The sequence below is a fragment of the Malaclemys terrapin genome, chromosome 2 (assembly GCF_027887155.1).
Source record: "Malaclemys terrapin pileata isolate rMalTer1 chromosome 2, rMalTer1.hap1, whole genome shotgun sequence".
Classification (NCBI taxonomy): domain Eukaryota; kingdom Metazoa; phylum Chordata; order Testudines; family Emydidae; genus Malaclemys; species Malaclemys terrapin.
The window spans coordinates 32,426,668-32,448,176 of record NC_071506.1 but is presented as its reverse complement, the minus strand read 5'-3'; the positions used below and the strand labels follow the sequence as shown (position 1 = coordinate 32,448,176).

At 36.2% G+C, this 21,509-nt stretch overlaps 1 protein-coding gene across 1 annotated transcript in view; it reads right to left on the bottom strand.

The window, feature by feature from the left end:
• The window catches only part of EIF3E (eukaryotic translation initiation factor 3 subunit E), a 61,597-nt gene that overhangs the window by 16,018 nt on the left and 24,070 nt on the right, over positions 1-21,509 (bottom strand). Inside the window, exons 4-10 of the mRNA XM_054017533.1 lie at positions 20,764-20,806; positions 20,138-20,242; positions 16,875-17,000; positions 13,792-13,916; positions 6,220-6,346; positions 3,280-3,381; positions 383-492 (exon numbers count right to left, since the gene is read on the bottom strand). Of these exons, the coding sequence (XP_053873508.1) occupies positions 383-492; positions 3,280-3,381; positions 6,220-6,346; positions 13,792-13,916; positions 16,875-17,000; positions 20,138-20,242; positions 20,764-20,806 (738 nt within the window). The remainder of the gene's footprint in view (positions 1-382; positions 493-3,279; positions 3,382-6,219; positions 6,347-13,791; positions 13,917-16,874; positions 17,001-20,137; positions 20,243-20,763; positions 20,807-21,509) is intronic.

The window sequence follows — 21,509 nt, the reverse complement described above, 5'->3', positions numbered from 1 at the left end:
TTCATATCAAAATTTGTTCCAGTAACAAGTAAAAGTTGGTTCCAGCTGCCAGCCCTACCAGTTCAACATGGGCTCAAAGCTTCAATACTGCCAAAAAAATTATTTACCTTTAGGCAGAGACCAGCTTTATAGGAGAGTTTTTCAAAAAAAGATAAATGCATGTAAAAACAGGGAATTATAAATATTTAAATATAAATGCAAAACCTATTACAAACTACAAGTGAATCTTTCCATTTGTATTTATTTTAGATAATGCTTTTCCTTTTCTCTGACAATGGTGGATTCTTATTGGAGCACAAACAGACCTCAATTGCCTAAAACATAAATTAAAGGGTTAAATTTAAAAAAAGTTAATTATTGCATGTGTTTATGGTTTTCTTACCTAATGCTGATACATTGATGAATACGACAGAAAGTCTCAAATATAAAAAGACGAGCATTCTCAATGAAATCTTCAAGACACGCCACCAAGAAAAAGTCATTCACAAGCACCTGTAAAAACAGGGGAAAAGAGAATAATGATAGAAACAATATCTAAAGTAAACGTACTCATGTAAATAGCCTCAGTAACTAAAACCAGTGATTAGTGTTGTCTGAAGTAGTTTCTGGAATATTTTAAAACATACCCAGAGCTTTACAAATTAACACACAAATTTTCAGAACATAATCTGCTAAAACCCAATTATCCTGTCCGTTGTATACGTGCAATTTTTATCCAAGTCTTCATCCAGTAAGGGGATGATTAGTCCTCCAATTCTCAAGATTTTATTAAAAGCTCTCTACAACAGTAAAAACAATATATTTATTTTCTCTTCCTCACTGCAAGATTTCCACGTCCACTTTTGCAATTCTGGGAAAATATTAAGTGGACAGGACCTCAACAATTCTGCTAATGTGCATGCCAAAACAGACTAGCTCATTCTCCCACAGCTATATTGACTCTAGTGCCATCAAGAGGAAGTTCACAATTGCATGAATACAATATTCCCTTCTCCACTAACCCACAACCCCAGTAATTACACAAGCCTTAGATTTTCCATCAGATAATTATGGTAATGGGTTAAATTTGTAACTATAGGAATTTTCATCCCATCCATGTAGCAACACTGAAATTTAAGTACATTGTTTCAGGAGTTAACACCTCTTGCTCTACAGAGTAATCTGCTTTGTGAGTAATGAAGTTATTTTGTAGCTAAATATTTAAAATTACTAATACCAAGTTTGGAGGAAACAAGGTAAAATAAGAACATACTGTTACAGAATCTGTACCCATTTCTCTTAACTTAAAATATTTAGAACTATGCTATTCTACAGCAGCCAAAGTTTCAGAACTGTGGATTCAATCACAGATGATTCATTACAATATCTCTGATCTATGAATAATCTGCTTCAGTTATTTCTACACACAATATAAAATTTACTTTTTTTGCAATAACCTTAGCAGATACATACGTGAAAATATGCCACACACTATGTAGCTCAAAAATTACACAAACATAACATGTGCTAAATACTGATACCTACACATTAAACAGGTGGAAAAGCAAATCAAGTCACCTATCAATAGTGAAGATCTATTTCACAGTTCAATTTTAGCAACTAGCTACAAATCCCAAAAGAATACAAAATTTAATTACCGTGTGTGACAGGGTGCTGAGCAGCAAGACTGCAGAATCATCCCCCTGCCACACCAGCCCCATTTAGGTGAATAAAGTACAGCTAGCTGGAAGGAACCTGCCCTAATTGGGGAATGAGAACCAGCTGCCAGCCCAAATAGCCCAGATCTATATAAGAGGCTAGGAACAAGGAAGCCAGGGTGGTGGGATGGAGGAGAGCGAGGGAGCGCAGGCAGGGAGAAAACCCTTCCCTCTTGGATTCAGACACAAGGAACCCAGAGCTGTTCATGCTGTTTGGTGAGGTGGTGGTGGGAGCACAAAGGTGTAAATAAAAACACCAGTGGTTTCAGAACCCAAGGTGACTTTATCTGAGCCTAGCAGATACAGGAGCCAGGAGGGCCAGCTGTGCTCTGTTACATCCTGGTATACTTGAGTCATGTGACTCAGAGCTTTTCAGCATGGAAATTGCGAACTTATGAACTTTTGCTTAGCCTTTTGATAAAAATGACAGTCTTTACAGGTGAAAAGCCCACAGCCAATCTCCTCTCTCTGCAGTCATCACAGATTTCTGATCATGCTCAGTAGTACACTTCTTCCTGAAAAGCCCACCTGACAATGCATTACTTGTGTGATTGATATCATCTAAGCCCCTTCTCCTATCACAGAGGCTGTTTATAAACTGGAAAATGCACTGGGCTAGAAAATGTATTATAAATATTTTAACTAGCATTAAACATGAGTGTTCCTTTATTGTTTGCAAGGGCAGTTGTGTTTAAAAATGTTAGCTAGCTGTAGTTAACTCTACACAAATTATCTATGTCCAAACTCAAGGCAAAAATAATATTTTCTAATACAAAGCATGTTCCATATATAGACAAGGCTTGAGTGGAATCTTTGTTCTATTCAGATGTTCTCTTCCCTCCACATGTTAAGCTCAGTACTGTTTTGCTCCATCAACTGCTCTCAGCCTCCTCTGATGTCCGTGTTTGGTGGTCAGGAAATTTGTCAATAACTTGATCAGATTGTACTTCATGTTCTTAGCAAAAAGATTTTTTCCCAGCCTGACCAATTTGGCAGCCAAACTTACTACCTTTCAGTATTTTTCTTCTTTCCTATTAATTTTGGAAGGTTTTATATGATCTACAGAGAGTGAGAGGCTAAGACAGACATCTTTGCTGCTGATAACCAGCTTGAAAACACCTCAGTAGTGCGAAAATCAAAAGCAGAGATATTGTTGTTGACGTATATATTTTGCATTATTTAAATATTTTAAATACTTCTCTGTAAGAAAATCATTCCGCAATTATGGAAAGTGGACGTTCATACTACAGTGCCAAAAACTGCATGGGGTAGTGGCAGGAGGGGGGCGGGGCTAGCTTCTCTCAAAGTGGCAGGCCCATGTTTCTCTCAACCTGAACTATCTAGCAGACCTGGATGGCCTTTCACCCCATGACAAAATAGCTGTATCTGTGATAGCTGCTTCAAAAAGTGTCAAAAAATGGGTCCAAATCAGTCACAGGACTTTTCATTTAAGAAAGGTGAAAGATTATTTAACTCCAGATTCACTGAAATAATTTTTATAAGACCATGTTTAGTATATTTATGTTGCCAACATCTGAAACTTACAAAACTGTTAAGTTTACACAAGCTAAAAAAGTCTTACCGCTTCACACTCTCTCAGTTTTTTCTGGGCACCATCGAAGTCAAAATTAACATACAAACATTCTACAAATTCTGTAATGGGGTCCTTGTATGTGTAGGATTCCTGTCAAAGTCATTCAAGAATATTAGATAGTTCAAGTTTTTTTAAGAAATAACACTTCATAATATTCACAAAATCAATTAAGAGTATATTTTACGTTTCTTAAATGAACCAGCACTGAATTTCCAATTTATTTCCAATAAAGATAAATATTTAAATATCTTATTTAAAAGAATACTTGTCAATTTAAAATCATTAAACAATTTTATTTAACTTAGTAACTAATTCCACCTAAGATTATTAGAAATGGAAGAACTCTTACTATTGATGCTTTGTTTATTTTTTTGCAACTGTCCCACCTTGGACAATGAACATTAATTAATTTATTAACAATGCTGCAATATTTGGGCTGGTAATACTTCAGTTGAAATGTTCATTAAAAAACACATTGTATTGTATTTCATTTCAAAATACCTTGTTTCTTCAAAATCTAAGTTTGGGGACAAATCTGAATTTGCTTTAGTTTCATTTCATACCATGGTTTGATACAGGATATTTGATTAGGAATGATCTCCCATTTTACAAATGAGATGCTGTGTGTAAATGTCAATCAACACCATTTTGTATTTTTAATAAACTAAATATTTTGAATTACTTTTCATATTGAAACATTACAAAAATAATTTCCCTAATTACAAGGAAATAACCTGATGACACTAGACCTGAAATTAAATCCATGACATTCATAATTCAATTATGAAACACTTTCAAATCCTTCTAAAAAAAAGTTTAACTTTTAACATAGAAAGGCACCATGCAACTTGTTTACTTGAAAAATGATACTTAAAGTATTACAGACAATTGGCAGTTTAAGTGAGCAGTAACCAAGATGTACAACTTGTAATACTATATAAATAAACGTTTTCCTTCTTTGAAAGGAAGCTACTTAAATTCTCAATACTGGATGTAACAAATTATAAATCTGCTCATTTATAATCCAGTTTTGCAACTATTAAATTTTGTGAAGTACTACATTTGTTAATCAATTTATTGATGCCCATCACGTAATTAGCAAAGCCTAGAGTCCTGTGGTATTGCAATCTAAGGAAGTGGAAACTGATATATTGACCTCCAACTGTTATGATACACCTCTACCCCGATATAACGCTGTCCTTGGGAGCCCCCCCCCAAATCATACTGCATCATAGGTGAAACCGTGTTATATCTAACTTGCTTTGATCCGCCAGAGTGCGCAGCTCCCCCCCACCCAGAGAACTGCTTTACTGCGTTATATCTTAATTTATGTTATATTGGGCTGCATTATATCAGGGTAGAGGTGTAATTCTATAACCTTCAAGTGTAGTCCACCCCAGTTAGAGTTCTTCCCCATCTGTCAAAACAGGATAACTGCTTTGAAGTCTACATACGAAAAGTATTATTTCAGAGCTAATATTATAAATACAGAAGTGACTTAACAGCATAAAAAGAGTGTTGGAAGATTTATTCCCTGAATGGGTATTGAGAGGTTTCATTATGTATCATATGTTTTGGTTTGGCAACATCAAAATATGTTCTACTAATGTATTTTGCTTCCACCAATCTTTATTTGGTTTGAAGAAGAAATATGGATACAAAATTTCTATTCATAACAAATTGTTTCAAACAATGTCAGAATTCTTAACGTTTTTAAAATTCAATGTTGATCCTATTGTTTCATTTCTTTATGTTGCCTTATATTACAGCATCAAGATTTCAAATGTACTGGAACCCAAGGTTGAAGCTGGTTCTTAATTTCTATCAATTTGAAATGTTAACACTCTACATTAAGATCAGTACGCACTAACATCAAATGTTTTGAAAACCTGTAATATTTAAATTTTTACATGTTGTTTTGCATAGTTAACTAAGCTTGTTTTAAGTTTAGAAAAATCAGTGATATGCCTCTATTGATTTCATTAGCACGTGTAGCACAACTATCAGACATATTAACATTATTTTCAAATGTGTCTAAAAGACAAAGATTTGTTTAACAATCAGTCATGTGGATTTGAGGTGGCATCTTTCCTATGAAAGACACAAAGGACTCCAACAATGGATCAAAACATTCCTTCAGTAAGCATCTTGATTCTTTCATTAGAAACATGGACTAAAAATATTTTGAAATGGCCACTCTGGTGCAAGCGTTGTTAGGGAAGAAGCTTGATATAAGGGATATAATGCTTTTTAGGTCAGTGTATATTGGCTCAGAGCTTGTCTACTCTTGAAAAGCTATAGCTGTACTGCTTTAGTGAAGATACTTCTTACGCCAAGAGGAGAGGTTCGCCCATCGGCATAGGTAATTCACCTCCCTGAGAGGCGGTGGCTAGGTTGACGGAAGAATATGTCTAACACCAGAGATTAAGTTAGCTTAACCACACTGGTTATGGGTGAGGGGTTTTTTACACCCCCTAACTGACATAGCTGGGTTGATCTAACTTTTTAGTGTAGACCAGGCCTCAATGGTTTACAAATTCCCTAAACTTGTTGGGCAAGCAAAGTTTCCTGTTCACTTTAACCGGAGTTGTAGTACAGGATATGTGAGAGGGAGCAACCAGAGTTGGGTCCAAAATATTTTCATGTTTATTTTTTGTCCCCTAATCGCTCAGTAAAGCTTTTCATCTTTATTTGGGAAATGAGGGAATGAGAGAAAATATAATTAGTCTTTCTTCTTACAAGTCATCCCATTTGATTTTTAAAGAGAAAATAAAACCAAAAAAGAGAAGAGTTGCACTGGAAGCAGCAAAAAGTAAAAGCACAGGATTCAAGTTTATTTTCAGAAACATTTACATACCACGAAAAACTTGAAAAGGAAAAATATTTTCTAGTAAGATCAAATATATAAAAAGGTGTTTTATTTCTTACCTGCTGGATAACCTTGACTAAATCTTTCAACACTTGCCTACGTTTTCGAACATCCTTGTTTGTTATGACTGCTGTAGTCAGATATCGAAGGATATGGGGGCACATAGTCTGTATTGCGTTAAGATACCTAAAGAAAATATTCCACTTGTAATTTTTATATATTTAATAATTAACTTTAATGGTGCAGTTTTGCATCTAAGTGACATCAGAAGATAAAAACAGTTGACAAATTTATATAATGCTGTATTATTTTCCATGTGTGTATAAATATACCAATAAAGTAGACATTTCTTTTTATTATTTAGGTTAACCGAAGTTGTCAGTTATAAAATGTTTTCAGAGAATTATGCTAAATTGAACTTCATTTCATATTATGATCATACAAGGTTGCAATTTTTCTCAATCCAAACACCCAGTGAATAAACCCACAGACGGGATTTATAAAATGGAAAGCATCCAACATACCATGTGATAGTCTTACAAAGTTAATTTATTCCCAAAACAAGTGTAAGTTAAAAAAAAAAAAAAAAAAGACAAAAGAAATCCCAGTCTACTAATCAGTTAAGCCTACTGCTCAGCTACCCTTTCACACCAATAAACCTTTACCAGTTTGTTTTTTCTGAACCTTATTATGAAATTTTGGCCAAGCCAATCTTATTAAACCTAAAACATGCTCTGTTGATACTGAACTGGATGGATTAACAAGTGTTAATCCAAATATCCAATCACTGTCTTCTGATTCTTCCTCTATTTTTCACCACTGTGATGCATCAAACTGACACAACTTCCTTCACATATAGGTTTGCATTTGAAAGGTACCTCTTCAATTTTAAATGACAGGAAAGAGTAAAGAACCTAACTTTATGATCCATCAGGCATTTTCCAGCCTCATATTCCTCTTCTAGGCTCAACCTATTATGTTAGATAATTGAGATCACTCATGTGGGCCAGTGTCTGAAAACATCCATAGCTTCTTGATTTTCAACCTTCTTGTGTAGTTCCAGTTTTTTATATCAGATCAAGCTAGAACTCCAATAAGACAAGAGTAGCATCACCACACCTCTAATCTGTAGCTCCTCCAAAGCTTCCTTTATATTATTTTGGTAAATTTAGAGCCCATCTGTAGAGTTCCTTGTACAAACAGCACACTATTTTTTCATCAAAAGTACTCCTTGTGTTTAGTGCAAACTTCAACATACTGCTGGTAGTTGCATGTAAATGTAGAGAATATCTTCCTCTCAGTGCTACTGAGTCTTCAGGAAGCTGGAACATCAATCCTTTTTCAAAGGAGGAACCCTTAAGGATGATTGCAAACGTCGGGGTTTTTTTTTTTGGTTTTTTAAACTTCACAGTGTATTTTAGGGCTGCTAAATACTACTTTAGTATTTAGTAGTTTACTACTACTACAAAAAGCTTCAGCATGCTGAAAACCTATACAACAGAAATTTAGGGGGACTGCACCTAGCAGCATTTTCATTTTATGTTGGTTGTCTGATCAAATAGCAAAGATGACCAAATTCCATAGGAATGGGCATGATATACAAAAACCTAAAAGGAATACTTTCTCTGAACTCTTGGAAAGCACGTTCAGCAACCTGCACACAATATTCTGAAATCTTTTTTTTCAGATTTAGAACGGAAGGCACTAAATTAAGACAACACTTTTCCCTGCATAAATGTTTGCAGCCATTATTGGGTCATTTTGCATCACTGTTAACAGTGACTTTTAGTTCCTCCTTTAATGTTTCCTGTATTTCTTTATTTGCAGTACCTAGAAGTAGAGCTTGAATCTTTCAGGACAAATACATCCAGGGCAAAGTACTTCCGCAATTTCTTTAAATTGCTTATTTTGTGCTACAATGAAGACAATGATGTAAACAAAGTTGAATGCTGATCAAGTTCAAGCCTGTGCTGTTTAGTTTTTACAATACCATTACCAGTTATCTGATTCTTTGGGGTTGACAAATGCAGACCTGAATCAAGTGACTGTTAAGAGCTGTAAGAGACCTGGAATAGCAAATCATTATCATGGCTACACTTCTTTTACAAATGTAATGAAAACGTCTCACTTGCAGGATTAATCCCGATGCTCTGCTCTTCCATTTCAATAGAGTTTCATTCAATGGTACATTTGATTTTGAAGCTGAACAAGCTTTCAGCACTTTTAGAGATGGGCATGTATCTGTGCTACCTTGCTATTTTTCACCTCTTGACAACATTATAAACAATTCTGAAGTGTGTAAATGTTAGTCCATTCAACTGCTAGTTTCCTACCACTTTCTTCAATTTTAGGCATGCTAAGAAAGACAGATGCTCACCAAACATCAGCATATGAATTTAACACCCATTCAGTAGCTTTCACGTTTACAACTGTCAGAATAAGGGCCTGTCTACACTTGAAATGCTACAGTGGCGCAGCTGTAGCACTTCAGGGTAGATACTACCTATACCGGCAAGAGAAATTCTCCCGTCGACATAACTAACTCAGCACTCCAAGAAGTGGTAGCTGTGTTGATAGCAGGATTCTTCTGTCAACCTAGCACTGTCTTCACAGGGACTTAGGTTGGCTTAACTATGCAGCTCGGGGCCCTGAGCAACCTAGTTATACTGAACTAATTTTCTAGTGCAGATGAGGCCTAAGAAACTACCTGAAGAAAATTCAGCCCTTAGAAGAATGAAATACAGGGTGAGAGTTATATAGCTTTACACAGAACCACTTTATTAAATGATCTGCATGCCTTCCAGAAGTTTCTAAAATTCAGCAAACCAAGACCCCTGAATAGTTCACAACTCTTCCAATTTTCCTTCAATTTCAGGGTTCAAGACTGTTCTATAACTTTTGTTTCCTAATAGGAATAACAGGAGCTCTGATACTTTCGTTTACCTTATAAGTTTTAAGAATAGGTAATGTTTTTCTTTCAGACTAATTTTTTTAGCCTCAAAAAGCCTTCCAAATATAGTTTAATATTTATATTTCAGTTACAAGCTCAAAATATGTAAATCCACTCAGTTTTCTCTCCAAAAAACTGTTTCCCCCCACAACCCTCACATATTAACTAGTTCTGCCAGGAAGATGTACTCGTGTATGCAGTCCAGAAGTACATTCATTGCTGGAAATCAAACAAGTAAAACTTCTCTATAACTAAATCCAAAACATATAATGCAATTTAAAACAATCTAGTCAGATCTGAACATCCAGGGAAAACCATGAAAGTGATTATGCTCAAAGCTCTACCAAATAAAATAAAATTGAAAAAAATATTAAATTTCTCTAGTTTTTCAGTTATAGTAATCTTAGATGTTACTTGTAATAACAGAGCAAATGAGTTTTTAAGAAAGCTCTGTAAACTGAGGCTGGTGTGCTGATGAATGCATCATATCAAACAGGGAGGCTGGCCGGCCAACCAAAACATTTAAGGCTGTGACTAGATTACCCAAAATAGAAGTTTTTAAATGATATTCTGGAATGCCCAGTTTAATTTTGCTATTAGAGAAAATGAGTAAACATTAGCAAAGACATAGTAATTTCTTGTTTTAACTTTTTCAGGTCACCTATGTATCAATAAAATTAGATAAATAAGATCAAAACTCCTCTAAATATTTAAAGCTTTGAAAATGACACCATTCTCATCAACCACTGATGTGTAAGACACCCACCCAAAGTCAGGAGAATTAACATAATGTGTTTAATGTTTTCAGTGTGAGAATTTGAGTGTGTCTTGTTATTTTTTGTTTGAGATGAAAACGTGGCTTGCAAACAGATGTTCAGAAACTGGAGGCTCCAAGACAGAAACTACTTCTTATAAAAAAAATAGCTTTTGATGCGCAGCTGTCATTTCTAAGCAGCATTTTAATTATACTTTATTGGTCCTTGATCAGGTAGAAGAAAATTAAAGATTTAAAACATTAATTAATTCAAGACTACCTTCTTTTACTATTTAACAAACTGAAAAGCTTTAAATTCTCCTGTAACCCAAAGAACTTCATATGAAAAGAGTTAATGCAAAACTTTCTAGAAAACCAAGTCCATTTCTTATAATGCTGTTACAAGGAAAAAGGATTAAAAATCCAATTGCTAAATAAAAAAATGTGATTGCATTGCTATGACTCAGAAAAGTAATATACAAAGAATTATGTTACAAATGCATTCTTTCAATAGCACCTGTATCTTAAGTCACTGAGACAAAGTTTCATCTCTAATTGCATCTGTTTACTTGATATCCTACATATTGTTTTACATCTTGACGAGATTCAAAAGCACAAGCTCTCTCCATTTTTAAATTCAGAGTGAAATCCGGCAATGTTATCAGTGCATATGATGTAACCAATTTAAAAATGCACTGTCATTCTACATTTATATTACAGGAGCAAATATGATACTGATTAGCTGTATTTGTTATCCACAGAAAAGGAATTCTTCCTAAATTAATTATCCCTTTGTTGCTTAATGCTCGTTTACAGTAATATTAGATTAATAAGTAACTAAGTGCATGAAGCTGGTAAACTTCACAACTGTGGAAATCTTACATGTTTCCTTACACTCTTCTCAGCCCTTTACATTATTTCCTTTCATGGCTGTACAACATGATGCATTATTACTAATTTACACATTTTAGTCAAACATTGATAACTATGGTAATACAAATATTAAAATAGAAATAGAAGATAAAAAACCACAAAACTACTAACATCAATAAATACTGTAAATCACAAGACCAAAGATAAAAATAATGTAATTGTATTTGAAAGCATCAATTCAAGTCCTCCTGATCCGTAGTGATTGAAAAATGTTACCATATGATGGCTGTTTCATGGCTATAAGAGAAACTAGTTGGAGGTCTGCAGTTCATAGTGGACAGCTGTCCACATCATAAAGCCCAAACACAATTAACACAGGACACACTCTCTTCATGGTATATTTTCTCCAATTTTAATTTTTTGTTGTAATTGTTTAAGATGGAAACCAACACATTAATATTGGGATTTAAAAATTTATAAATAAGGGTTAATTTAATGGTGATTGATTAGCTTAGGCCAAAGAAGGTTTGGGATGAGTCACCTGGAGTTAAATTAGTTGACACCACCATCTTTAATTATCCCAGCTGGATTACTCCAAGACATTAAATCTGCAGTCTACATGCAAGAATGAAAACTAACAAAACCCATCTCTAAAGCCTCCTCCACAGAGCTGATGGTTAAAATGCTGGCAGTAGGTCTATACTAGCTCTCCCACCATTGCTACTACCCCAGTACACCAATGATGGGAAATTTTTAAGAAAAATGTTAATTGGATGCAGCCAAAGAGCAACAGTTTGGAGGGCCTCCTGGATAAACAATACTCCTAGTACTTGGAGAGCCAGACATTTAAGTTAATAGGTGAAAGATTTTTCACCAACCTATTAGATTGGTTGACAAAGCCTCATTTTTTCCTCAGAGAGGAATAAGATAGTCCTATATAAGGGATAGCAGAATCCATTGGTCCAGGTGCTTAGAAAAGCAGACCCGTGTGAGCTCATTATGCCTGTGCTCAATTCGCTTCAATGGGTTCCCATCAGCTCCTGAGTGCAAATCAAGGTACTGGATTTAATCTGTAAAGTTATACACACCTTGAAAGCTGGCTAAACCCACCTTGCTCTACTACACATTCATGACATCCAAGATTACCAGAGGTGTACCAAAGCCCTTTTTCAGAAATATATCAAAATAAGTCCACACCTAAAACCAGCAATCATAGCAGTTTTTACTTGTACTGGTATAAGTTGTATCAGTGTTATTATATAACCAAGATTTAATTTTATTATTTTTAAAATTGTTTTTATTGTACCAAATATGGTTACAATCTGGCAGACTGTACTAATGCTAACAGCAAATAAAACAGCATTCATTGATTCACACTGCCACTTAGGGGACCAAACCAATTCTCTCCAATATTTTATGAGCCTTTAATACTATTGACCATGAAAGTGATGTTGACTCTCACATTCTCTCAGAGATCCCAGATGGTTTTAGACAACTGATCATCTACCAAGAGGGCTTTCATGTGGACTTCCTTGGGTATGTCTACATTGCAATAAAAGATCCATGAGTTGGGTGGGTCAGCTGACTCGGGCTCACGGGGCTTGGAGTGCACAGCTATAAAATTGCAGTGAACATGTCCAGCCTCGGACTGGAGTCCGGGCTCTGAGACCCTGCAAGCAAGCAGGGAGGGTACCAGCCCAAACATCTACACTGCAATTTTATAGTCCTGCAGCCCAAGACCTGAGAGCCTGAGACAGCTAAACCAAGCCAGCTATGGGTCTTTTACTGCAGTGTAGACATAGGTCTAAGGGCTATACGTTTTTTTTTTTTTCACCAATTCTTTTTTAACCTGTACAGAGCTGCAGAGGGACTTAGTGTGACTACTTGGTTTGTGATGCTTTTTACTGTGCAGAGGAGAGTTATCCAACCCAGTGAGTTGAGTGGGGGGGTATAGATTCTGCCTTCCCTGTGCCTAGCTGAAGAAATAATGTGTATGAGGAACATCTGGCCTGCCACAGCAATTCTCTACTTCACCTCATCTATATTCTTCCCTGCTATGGGCTCTCCTGGCTCACTTGAAGCTCTTGGGCAGCAAGTCTCAGAAGAGGTGCAGAGTGGCATTTGTGCTACGGAGACTAACTCCCCCCTCCAAACTGACCATTGAGCTTTTCAGGAACTGTTGGAGTGATATGAAGGCGTTCTCCAAATCCACGATTAGCCTTCCAGCTCCACCTCAATGATGTGGAATATGTGCCAAGACTCATCAGCAGCACTCAGTGCTACCCATTACCCTTTTCTCCTGTGGCTCAGAGCAAACGGAAGGACATCACATTGGTCAGATGCCTCTCCCTGATGGCAGACCAGAGGAAGCTTGCCAGGAAGAGAAGCTGCCTCATGTCAAAGGCCTGTTACTTTAAAATAAATAACTAAACTCATTCAGGAGGCTTTACGTCCAAGTAAACAAATATTTCTCTACAAAACTAAGCACAAGTACATGTTTAAAAATTACATCTAGTAACAATAGTGTATATATTAAATATTGCATTCTTCAGCTCATACACATTTTAATTCTAAAGCAACTGTATCCATCTTGTGGCTCAGGGGAAACTGTGACCCTTGAAAAGGACCAAGAAGAAAATGTGTACATAATTATGAACTGAAAGTGAGCCATAGCATGAAATTGTTAATCAGGTCTATAGTTACAGCAGGGAGGGAAGGAAGTAGATGATACTACCTCTTCAGCAGCCCTAGCAGAAGATTTGGTGTGAAATGGGAGTGCTATGAATGGCTGCTGTCCCTTCCCTACTGGCAACCTGTGCGTCAAAGGGGAGGGAAAAGGGAAGGAAGCAGCATAGTTTTCTTGCTGCTCCATTATTGGCTTCCCTGTTGGGCTGCCAGTCTTAAGGAAAACAAGTTAGGCATTCAAAAAGCTCTGATGGAACATAGGCAAATAAAGTGTTTAATGCAGCCTCTGGATCTTTTTGTTAAATATTTTTGTCCTACGCCCACTTTCTGCCTCATTACAGGTTAATGTCTACGCTACAAGCAACTTACTGTGGTTGATAGAGAAAGAGATCAATAATGTTGTCTCTGCCTTTTGGGTGGTTGAAGAACACAAACAAAGACCAGTGGATGAGCCATGTTCTCTGCTGAAGAGACTGGAGTGGGGAGCTGACTGACTGAAAACAAGACAAAATAAAATTTTAAATTGGTGCAGATAAGATGCAATGAAAACATGACTATACTATGGAAGTTCTCCTTGGATCATGATAGTAATGTCTATAACCCTCCATCTCCCCTCTATCATTCTGAATTTGGTTCATGGCCCTCTCTTATAGGAGATGACTGTGGAGAACAAGTGGTTTCCCACACTGTGTTAGCCTTTCTCCCCCCTACGCCCTTACATACTGCTTTTAACTCTGCAATACTCTTAGAGAGTGATAATATTGCATTATCACCTCACCCCAGGAATAAAATAAAGATTGTAAAACTTAAGTAACAGATGTGCTAGAGGAAGGGATTCAACTCCCCCACCTGCAAAAAATAATTAGTTTCAGCTCCCACCATCAGCACCACTTCATTGGCAGGTTAACTCAGCAACCTCCAGCAGACTGGCAAACCATGAAAGCTGCAAGGTAATGCCATGCACAGTAGATCAGTAATCCTACTATTAAAAAGTGCCGTCACAGTACTAGCATGGATATTCTTCCTTATGAAATTTCCCCTAGCCACCAAAGTCTGGCACAACCTGCTGTAACCATATAGATTCAGAAACTTTAAAAAGGGGGGTTAGAAGATGAGGAAGAGGAACCTGCCTGGCATCAGATGTCACTCACCTAGACAATGCAAAACACATTTAAAAATTTATTAAAACCTTCACGATTTCCATTTAGAGGGTCAATCACTTAAAAAAATAGACAGCTCTGAAATAGTTTCTCTCTCAGAATCACACAAAGGACACCGTAAATCAACCTACTCTTCCCAGGTCATTTTTTGGCAATCAGTGCCACTGTCAGAAATTGAAGTAGTAGATATCTGACAAACATTCCAGCAGCTAGATTTTCCCTCATACTAACAAGGGTAGTGACCAGAATCATGAGTGAATACTGCTCACTTCAAGAGTGAATGTTGTGGTGGAATAGTTGTAGAAACATAGCAAACTTTGTGTAGTGTCATTTCTCCATCTACACACACGCACATGCACCATTTATGACCACTCCACATTACTAAGGGCTTGTCTACACTGGCACTTTTCAGCACTGCAACTTTCTCGCATGTGAAAAAACACCCTGAGCACAGCAAGTTTCAGCAGTGTAAAGCACCAGTGTAGACAGTGCACCAGCACTGGTAGCTACGCACCTCATGGAGAGAGCTCTCTCCCAGCGCTCTGCCGCGACTACACAAGCCACATTAAAGCACACCGTTGCCAGTGTAGACTAGCCCTAAGATACTACAGAGGAAACTACAATTTTTTCCATATTTCTCCCAACAAATAAATTAGACAAGTTTCCTGTACTCTATCACAATTTTCATATATTTTAGTCATCACTGTTAAATAATTTCTTAAAGGAATGTGTTACCAAAGTGTTAACTGTGTTGTAGTGGAAGTCAAATTATACTATAAGAATAGTAGAGCTATTCTTCCATGCTGAAACATCTAGATGCAACTCTGCCTTAAGGAAAAATCTAAGCCCCCTTGAAGTTGCCCAATCAATCCTATCGACAAGATGGACAGCATTTTCCTAATAGCAATTCAAATACAACAGATATTCTGGTGACAATTCAAACATAACAGTGATGGATACCCACAAACTACAGGTAACGTACCCTGTTTCCCTGAAAATAAGACAGTGTCTTATATTAATTTTTGCTCCCAAAGATGCGCTAGGTCTTATTTTCAGGGGATGTCTTATTTTTCAGAAATGAAAAATGCCTTATTATCGGTGGATGCCTTATTATCGGGGGGATGCCTTATTATCGGGGGGATGCCTTATATTACAACGAGAGGCAAAACTGTAAGTAGGCCTTATTTTCGGAGGATGTCTTATTTTCGGGGAAACAGGGTAGGTAAAATTAAGTATGCCAGATTTCCCAATCTGCAAAACTACACTATATTTTTGTCATCATTTGCAGAAATAGCACTTCCAAATAGCTCTTGAAATATTAGTGGTAGAACTACTGATTGACTGCCTTAAAGCCCAGTCTCTGAGGGAGATTACAACAGCTACTTACAGGCTAACGCCAGGATCCCCTCTCTTCAAAAGACAGAAGAAACTAACTAAGCAAAGTTATGACAAATACTGAAAACAAAAATAAAGAAATTTTCTCAAATCTTTATTAGTTAGTGAACACAGATTAGTTTATACTATTTTCAGACAGATGTTATTTTTATGTAAAATGTGGCCTTGAAAATTGTAATGAATCTTCATGCCTTATGGGGACAGGGAATAGTAAATACCATTCAGTACTCAACCAGAAAACAACTTCCACATGCTGTGATGCCCCAGCATGCATTCTTCTGATGATACCCCACCCTTAATTTAATCCTTCTGGAGGCTGCAGACATGCCTGTATGATAGGGATTTATTTTAGTTTAATGGAAGCATCTTTCAAATTCACAAACATTTTCAAATCGGATGAAAGGGAAGCATGAACAATTTCAAGGAGCAAGAGATTTTTAGCTATATGACAATTCAAATAAAATATTTTATTGCACTAATTTCAATAAATCAGTGTCTTTACAAAAATTCTCCTGAAATTCATTTATTTCCTCTTTGTGGCTTAGATTTTGTACTGAAATTTCATGTATGTCTGAGTCTCTCCATTCTCTTTTCAAGGAATCTTCCAGGACCCTTGTTTATCCCTTTTGCTCTTTTCCCTTTTTTTACTCCCCCAAAAAAGCCACACTTGTGGTCTTCCCTCCAACAGATGAGGACTGGACGTGGCTCCTTTGCAAACACTTCTTGGCAAGAAGAGACTGCAAAAGAGCAATGTAAACCATAGCTTCTCCTCAGAGCAAAGTGTGAGATAGCTCCAAAAAAAGATAGTGTTTTTAAACTGGCAAGATTTTTTCATGTTTTTCTTAGTCTGCCCATCCTTTAGCTTAAATATATGAATGTGCTCAAACTTTCACTCACATTATTATCTACAGTCTCTTTCAATCTTGTAAGATCTTCCATGGCTGCATCCCAGTTCTGCATTAAAATTTCAGATGCCAGTTTTCCCCAGAGTGAGCTCAAAGCATTTCTATCTGTTGATGGAACCTGTTCAAATTAGTAAACACAGTTACAATAAGCACAATAATTTAACACTTTTACTTGGTCAAATTTATTAGATACCTGCTGGTACTATTTTTAAAATATAAAATTCCATACACTCACTTGGCCTAAGTTTTTCTAAATAAAAAAATTGGTTAATAAAAAAATAGCGCGCAACCCCTAAGGGGGCACGGAGAAACATTCATGTGGGTGCAGATGGGGGCTGGGTCAGTCCCCCCATGGGGGGGGGGGGGTGGAGAGCGAGCACCACCGAGCTCCACTCCTGGCCAAGCACCCAGGGCCCCGGCCACAGCTCCACTCCCGGCCCGAGCCCCCCTTACCCTTGTCCATTTCCCACCCTCCCGGAGTCACGGCCCCATTCCTGGCCCTGGCTTCAGGGGAGGGAGAGGCGCAAGGTAAAAAGTTTGGGGACCACTGAGCTAAAACCATTTCAGGACTAGCAAAACTATTAAACTATATTAAATCTGCTCCTTATAAAACAGAAAAGTTTGGATAAAAAAAAAACCATACCACCACAAAAAACAAAAACAAAAAAATCAAGATTCCAGGCACACAGTGATGGTACCCAAACTGACAGCAAAACAGAAAAAGAATTGAAATGGTTGACGACCACTTGGCACTTTAATAACTTTAGCTCCGAATGTTTGGTGCCATACAGAGCTGCTCGTGCAGTCTTAACAAGCAATGCTTTTAGAAGAGGTTCCCAAAACTCAATGGTCCCTAGAGAATCACATCCCACAAGTGAGAATATGCAAAGACCACCTCAAAGAGGTAGAAAATCCTTTCAGATAAAAGTATGTGGCAAAAGAAACATGTCCTACTAAATTAGGCAGTATGTCCCTGAACATATCCAACCCCCGCCCTAAAAGCTATTTTTCACAGAGCAGATCACCAAGTCTGTTTCAAGTAAGGGTAGTTCTGGGGTCAATCAGGTTTGGTTTATACAACACTGAACTACACTAGGTCATTCAGAGTGTCAAATTCTAATCTCAGATCATAGTTACAATGGTTCTTTCATAGCTTATGTTTCACTAACCATTACTTTAAATGAATCTTCTCCCACCAAAAAGAGTAACGTAAGTATCCGCTCAAGGTACTAACATACCAGAAGCATGCATTATTTTTACTAAAACTGCTTTTAAGAGTAATTTTTAAGAACCAATATAGCTTTTTTTTTTTTTTTTATAAAAACATGCTCAAATTCTGAAACAGAGAAGATTTAGGACAACTGCTCATGATGCCCATAGCATCTCTATCAAACAAAAACACAAAAAATAGTTCTTCACAAATACATAAAATGTACACCTCATTGAATAGGTTATTGTATACAAAGGTTTAATGAGTAATGGTTCACATAAGATTCCTCTTGTCAAAAGCTATCCCAATACTGAAATAAGTTCTCCCCACTCTTTCAGCCTTATTTTGGTAAACAAACATTGTATTATTGTTGTGAAAATCTATTAGTTATTTGCTTTGGAACCCACTTAACGTCTAATTGTAGCCTATTAACAGAATAAGCAGAACCACTGAATTTAATCCAAAAGATTAAATAAAATATAGAATATAGTAAAAAGAAATATAGATTAACGGCAAGAAACAAAATACAGAAAATATACACAATTACTAGGAATTATTTTGCAAATACCATTCATACATTCTAGAAAGGGACATAATGTTATTAGAATTACACATGTTCCAAGTGCCAATGTGAAAAGCTTTTTGCTGCACTTTGGCAGGAATTTTTTGCTGCTAAGGTTCATGTGCACTATTTGGCTCAACTCCATGTCATTACAGTTGGCTCTTCATAGAGAACTGCTTTCAGTGATGGATATGCTAGAATAGTTTCAATATCTGGATTTTCCAGCAGTTACCTTAAATTTCCATTTGCTAGAAAAACAGCACAGTCACTCACTGATCAGCAACAATAAATTTACTGTGCTGGGATTCTAACAAGACACTAAATCTTCATTCTCAAAATTCACTCCCAGCATTAACAAATGATATGAATAACCAACTCTTTTCATGTAGTTGTAATGAAACCATGGCTCTGGTTCTACAATCCTTGTTTAAGCTGTTAACATTTCTAAAGCACAACTTTTACTCTTCTAAATCCTCCATAATATTCAAGAGAAGACAGATGGAATTCTTGATAGGAAGCTGTAAGTTCAGCATTACCACTGATTACCTTCAATTTACCTGTAAACTTTTCACCACCACTTTTTGTGCACAGGAATTAGATTGCAAATGCTTATTCTTAGCTGTTATAATTTATAATATTCTTCCAGTTTAGATTTATAGGAAGAAACAGGAAGTACCTAATACAGTTAGTTACAACTTTTACAAATTTTAAAATTTAAATTAGAACAAAAATTAGCACATGAAAATTTTGCTAAAATTGTTCATTTTTAACATTGCAATTCTAAAGATCATAGTGAGGTATGATAAGACTAAACAAACATACAAACTAGGTTTCGGTCTATTCATGTATATGCCATACTGAGAAACTTTTCTGTTTCACTTTTCCATTCTTGAAATTAGGCAGGTGTTTTACATTTACTTCTAGCAGAGCAGAATTCTTGTAAACAGAATGCTCTATTTGATCTCAAGAACAGAACCGACGAAACTAACAAAATGGCAGGCGCATTCATGTCAACCCGAATAGACAAAATCCTGGATTTTGTTATTGGAGAGCATCCATGAAAAGACAATTGTAATGCAAATAAGCTTGAACTCTGTCTTAAAGAAAAATTAAATTTTCACAAGTTTAGTGATTGAAAAGTTTTTTTCCAACAGTTACTATGCAATATCATATTATTTGTGAATGACTGACCATACTCTTGGTATTGTGCAAGATACAAATGAAAACATGTTCCCTGACAAAAGGATCCTGCAATCTAAATAGATTACTGTACACAGACCAGAGTTTTCCCCTATAATCACAAACAGAATATGAAACTGTTAGCAAATAACTAATTAGAATCATTAATTCTGAGCTTGTGTATCTTTTCAGTATTCCTCTTGTATTGAATAATTGTCTCAAGAAGTTTATAAATCAGGATATTTAAGAATTTTTACAGAAAACAAAGTGGCCTAAATACTTAAGAAAAAAAACAACTACTTACCAAAACCCTAAAAAAGTAGAGATATTCTGCAGCTCCTGAATAGTTGCCACATTCATACTGGAACTTTGCATACCTGTAGAGTGTGTCTAGGTACTCCTGTCTAAACTGAGAAAGAATACAAAATGTTTGTCTTCATTATGAAAGAGATAGTATAGCAATGGGTTGTGAAATGACTCAATAGTGGGTAGAGTCACATTTAATTACAGATATGTAAGTAGCCTGTAAAGAACTTCAGGATCTTTGGATGATAAGTGCAATGATAGCAGTGACCAGACAAACTAAAACACAGAAACTGAAATAATTACTTCATCCTTTATTAATTCTGCTGAATACAGTAACACTAATGTCAGAAGAAAGTACTACAATATTTAAGCATAACCACAAGTTTTAAAGATGCAGTTAATATCCAGATTTCCTTGCTTTTATAAGTTTGTAACATATTTAGTTCAATTTAAGCTTTTAAACATTTTCATGCAAGAAGTTTTGCACATCAGCTACATTTAAACTACACAGATAGGCCAGGTGCCATGTTCTTGGTATTGCAAGACTGTTGGATTGAATATAATTTAGCCTGTTACTTTTACATATTTTAAAATGTAAAAATAAAATAAAAAAAAAAAACTTACCCCATGCTTGTCAGCTAGATAATCAAAGAGCATTCGACCATCTCTGTAACAAAAATAAAGATCTGTAAAAACATCAGTTTTAAACTGACCATCACAAGTTAATGTGTAATACTAAATAAAGCTATTAAAAGGAACACACAACAGTCTCTTTTTTTAAACTTTCCCTGAGTATCCCTATGATTTTTTAAAAAAAAAATCTGTTGCTGCGTGAAAGGCCCACACAAACCAAGGGGACTGAGTATACAGAATAAATTGTGAATCCGAATAGCCATGATGTGCTGTCAAATGAACTAAAGAATTTAGCATTCACTATAACAACTCTGGATATTCTTGTTCTCCGTATAAATGTCCAATCCCGCTAAATATTGATAAGTTCTTGGGATGAAGTCCCAGAACCACTGAACTCAGTGGCAAAACTACCACGGACTAGAGTGGAGCCATTATCCTTTGGACTCAAATTACATCCTATGTCAACTGAGTTCTATCCAATCATGCAGCTGGTGAAAAAATATTTCCCTTTGGTCAGTTTTGAATTTGCCACCTTTCCATTTCACTGAGTGTCCCCTTGTTATGCAACAGAGAGAACAGAAGCATCCAAGCTTCATTCTCTACCATTCATGATTTTATAAGCTTTTATCATGTCCCCTCTTAATCTGATTTCTTAGGTAAACCACCCTAATCTTTTAAACTGTTCTACAAGGAGAGATTTTCCATGCCCCTAGTCTACCTCTCATATCACCTTTCTC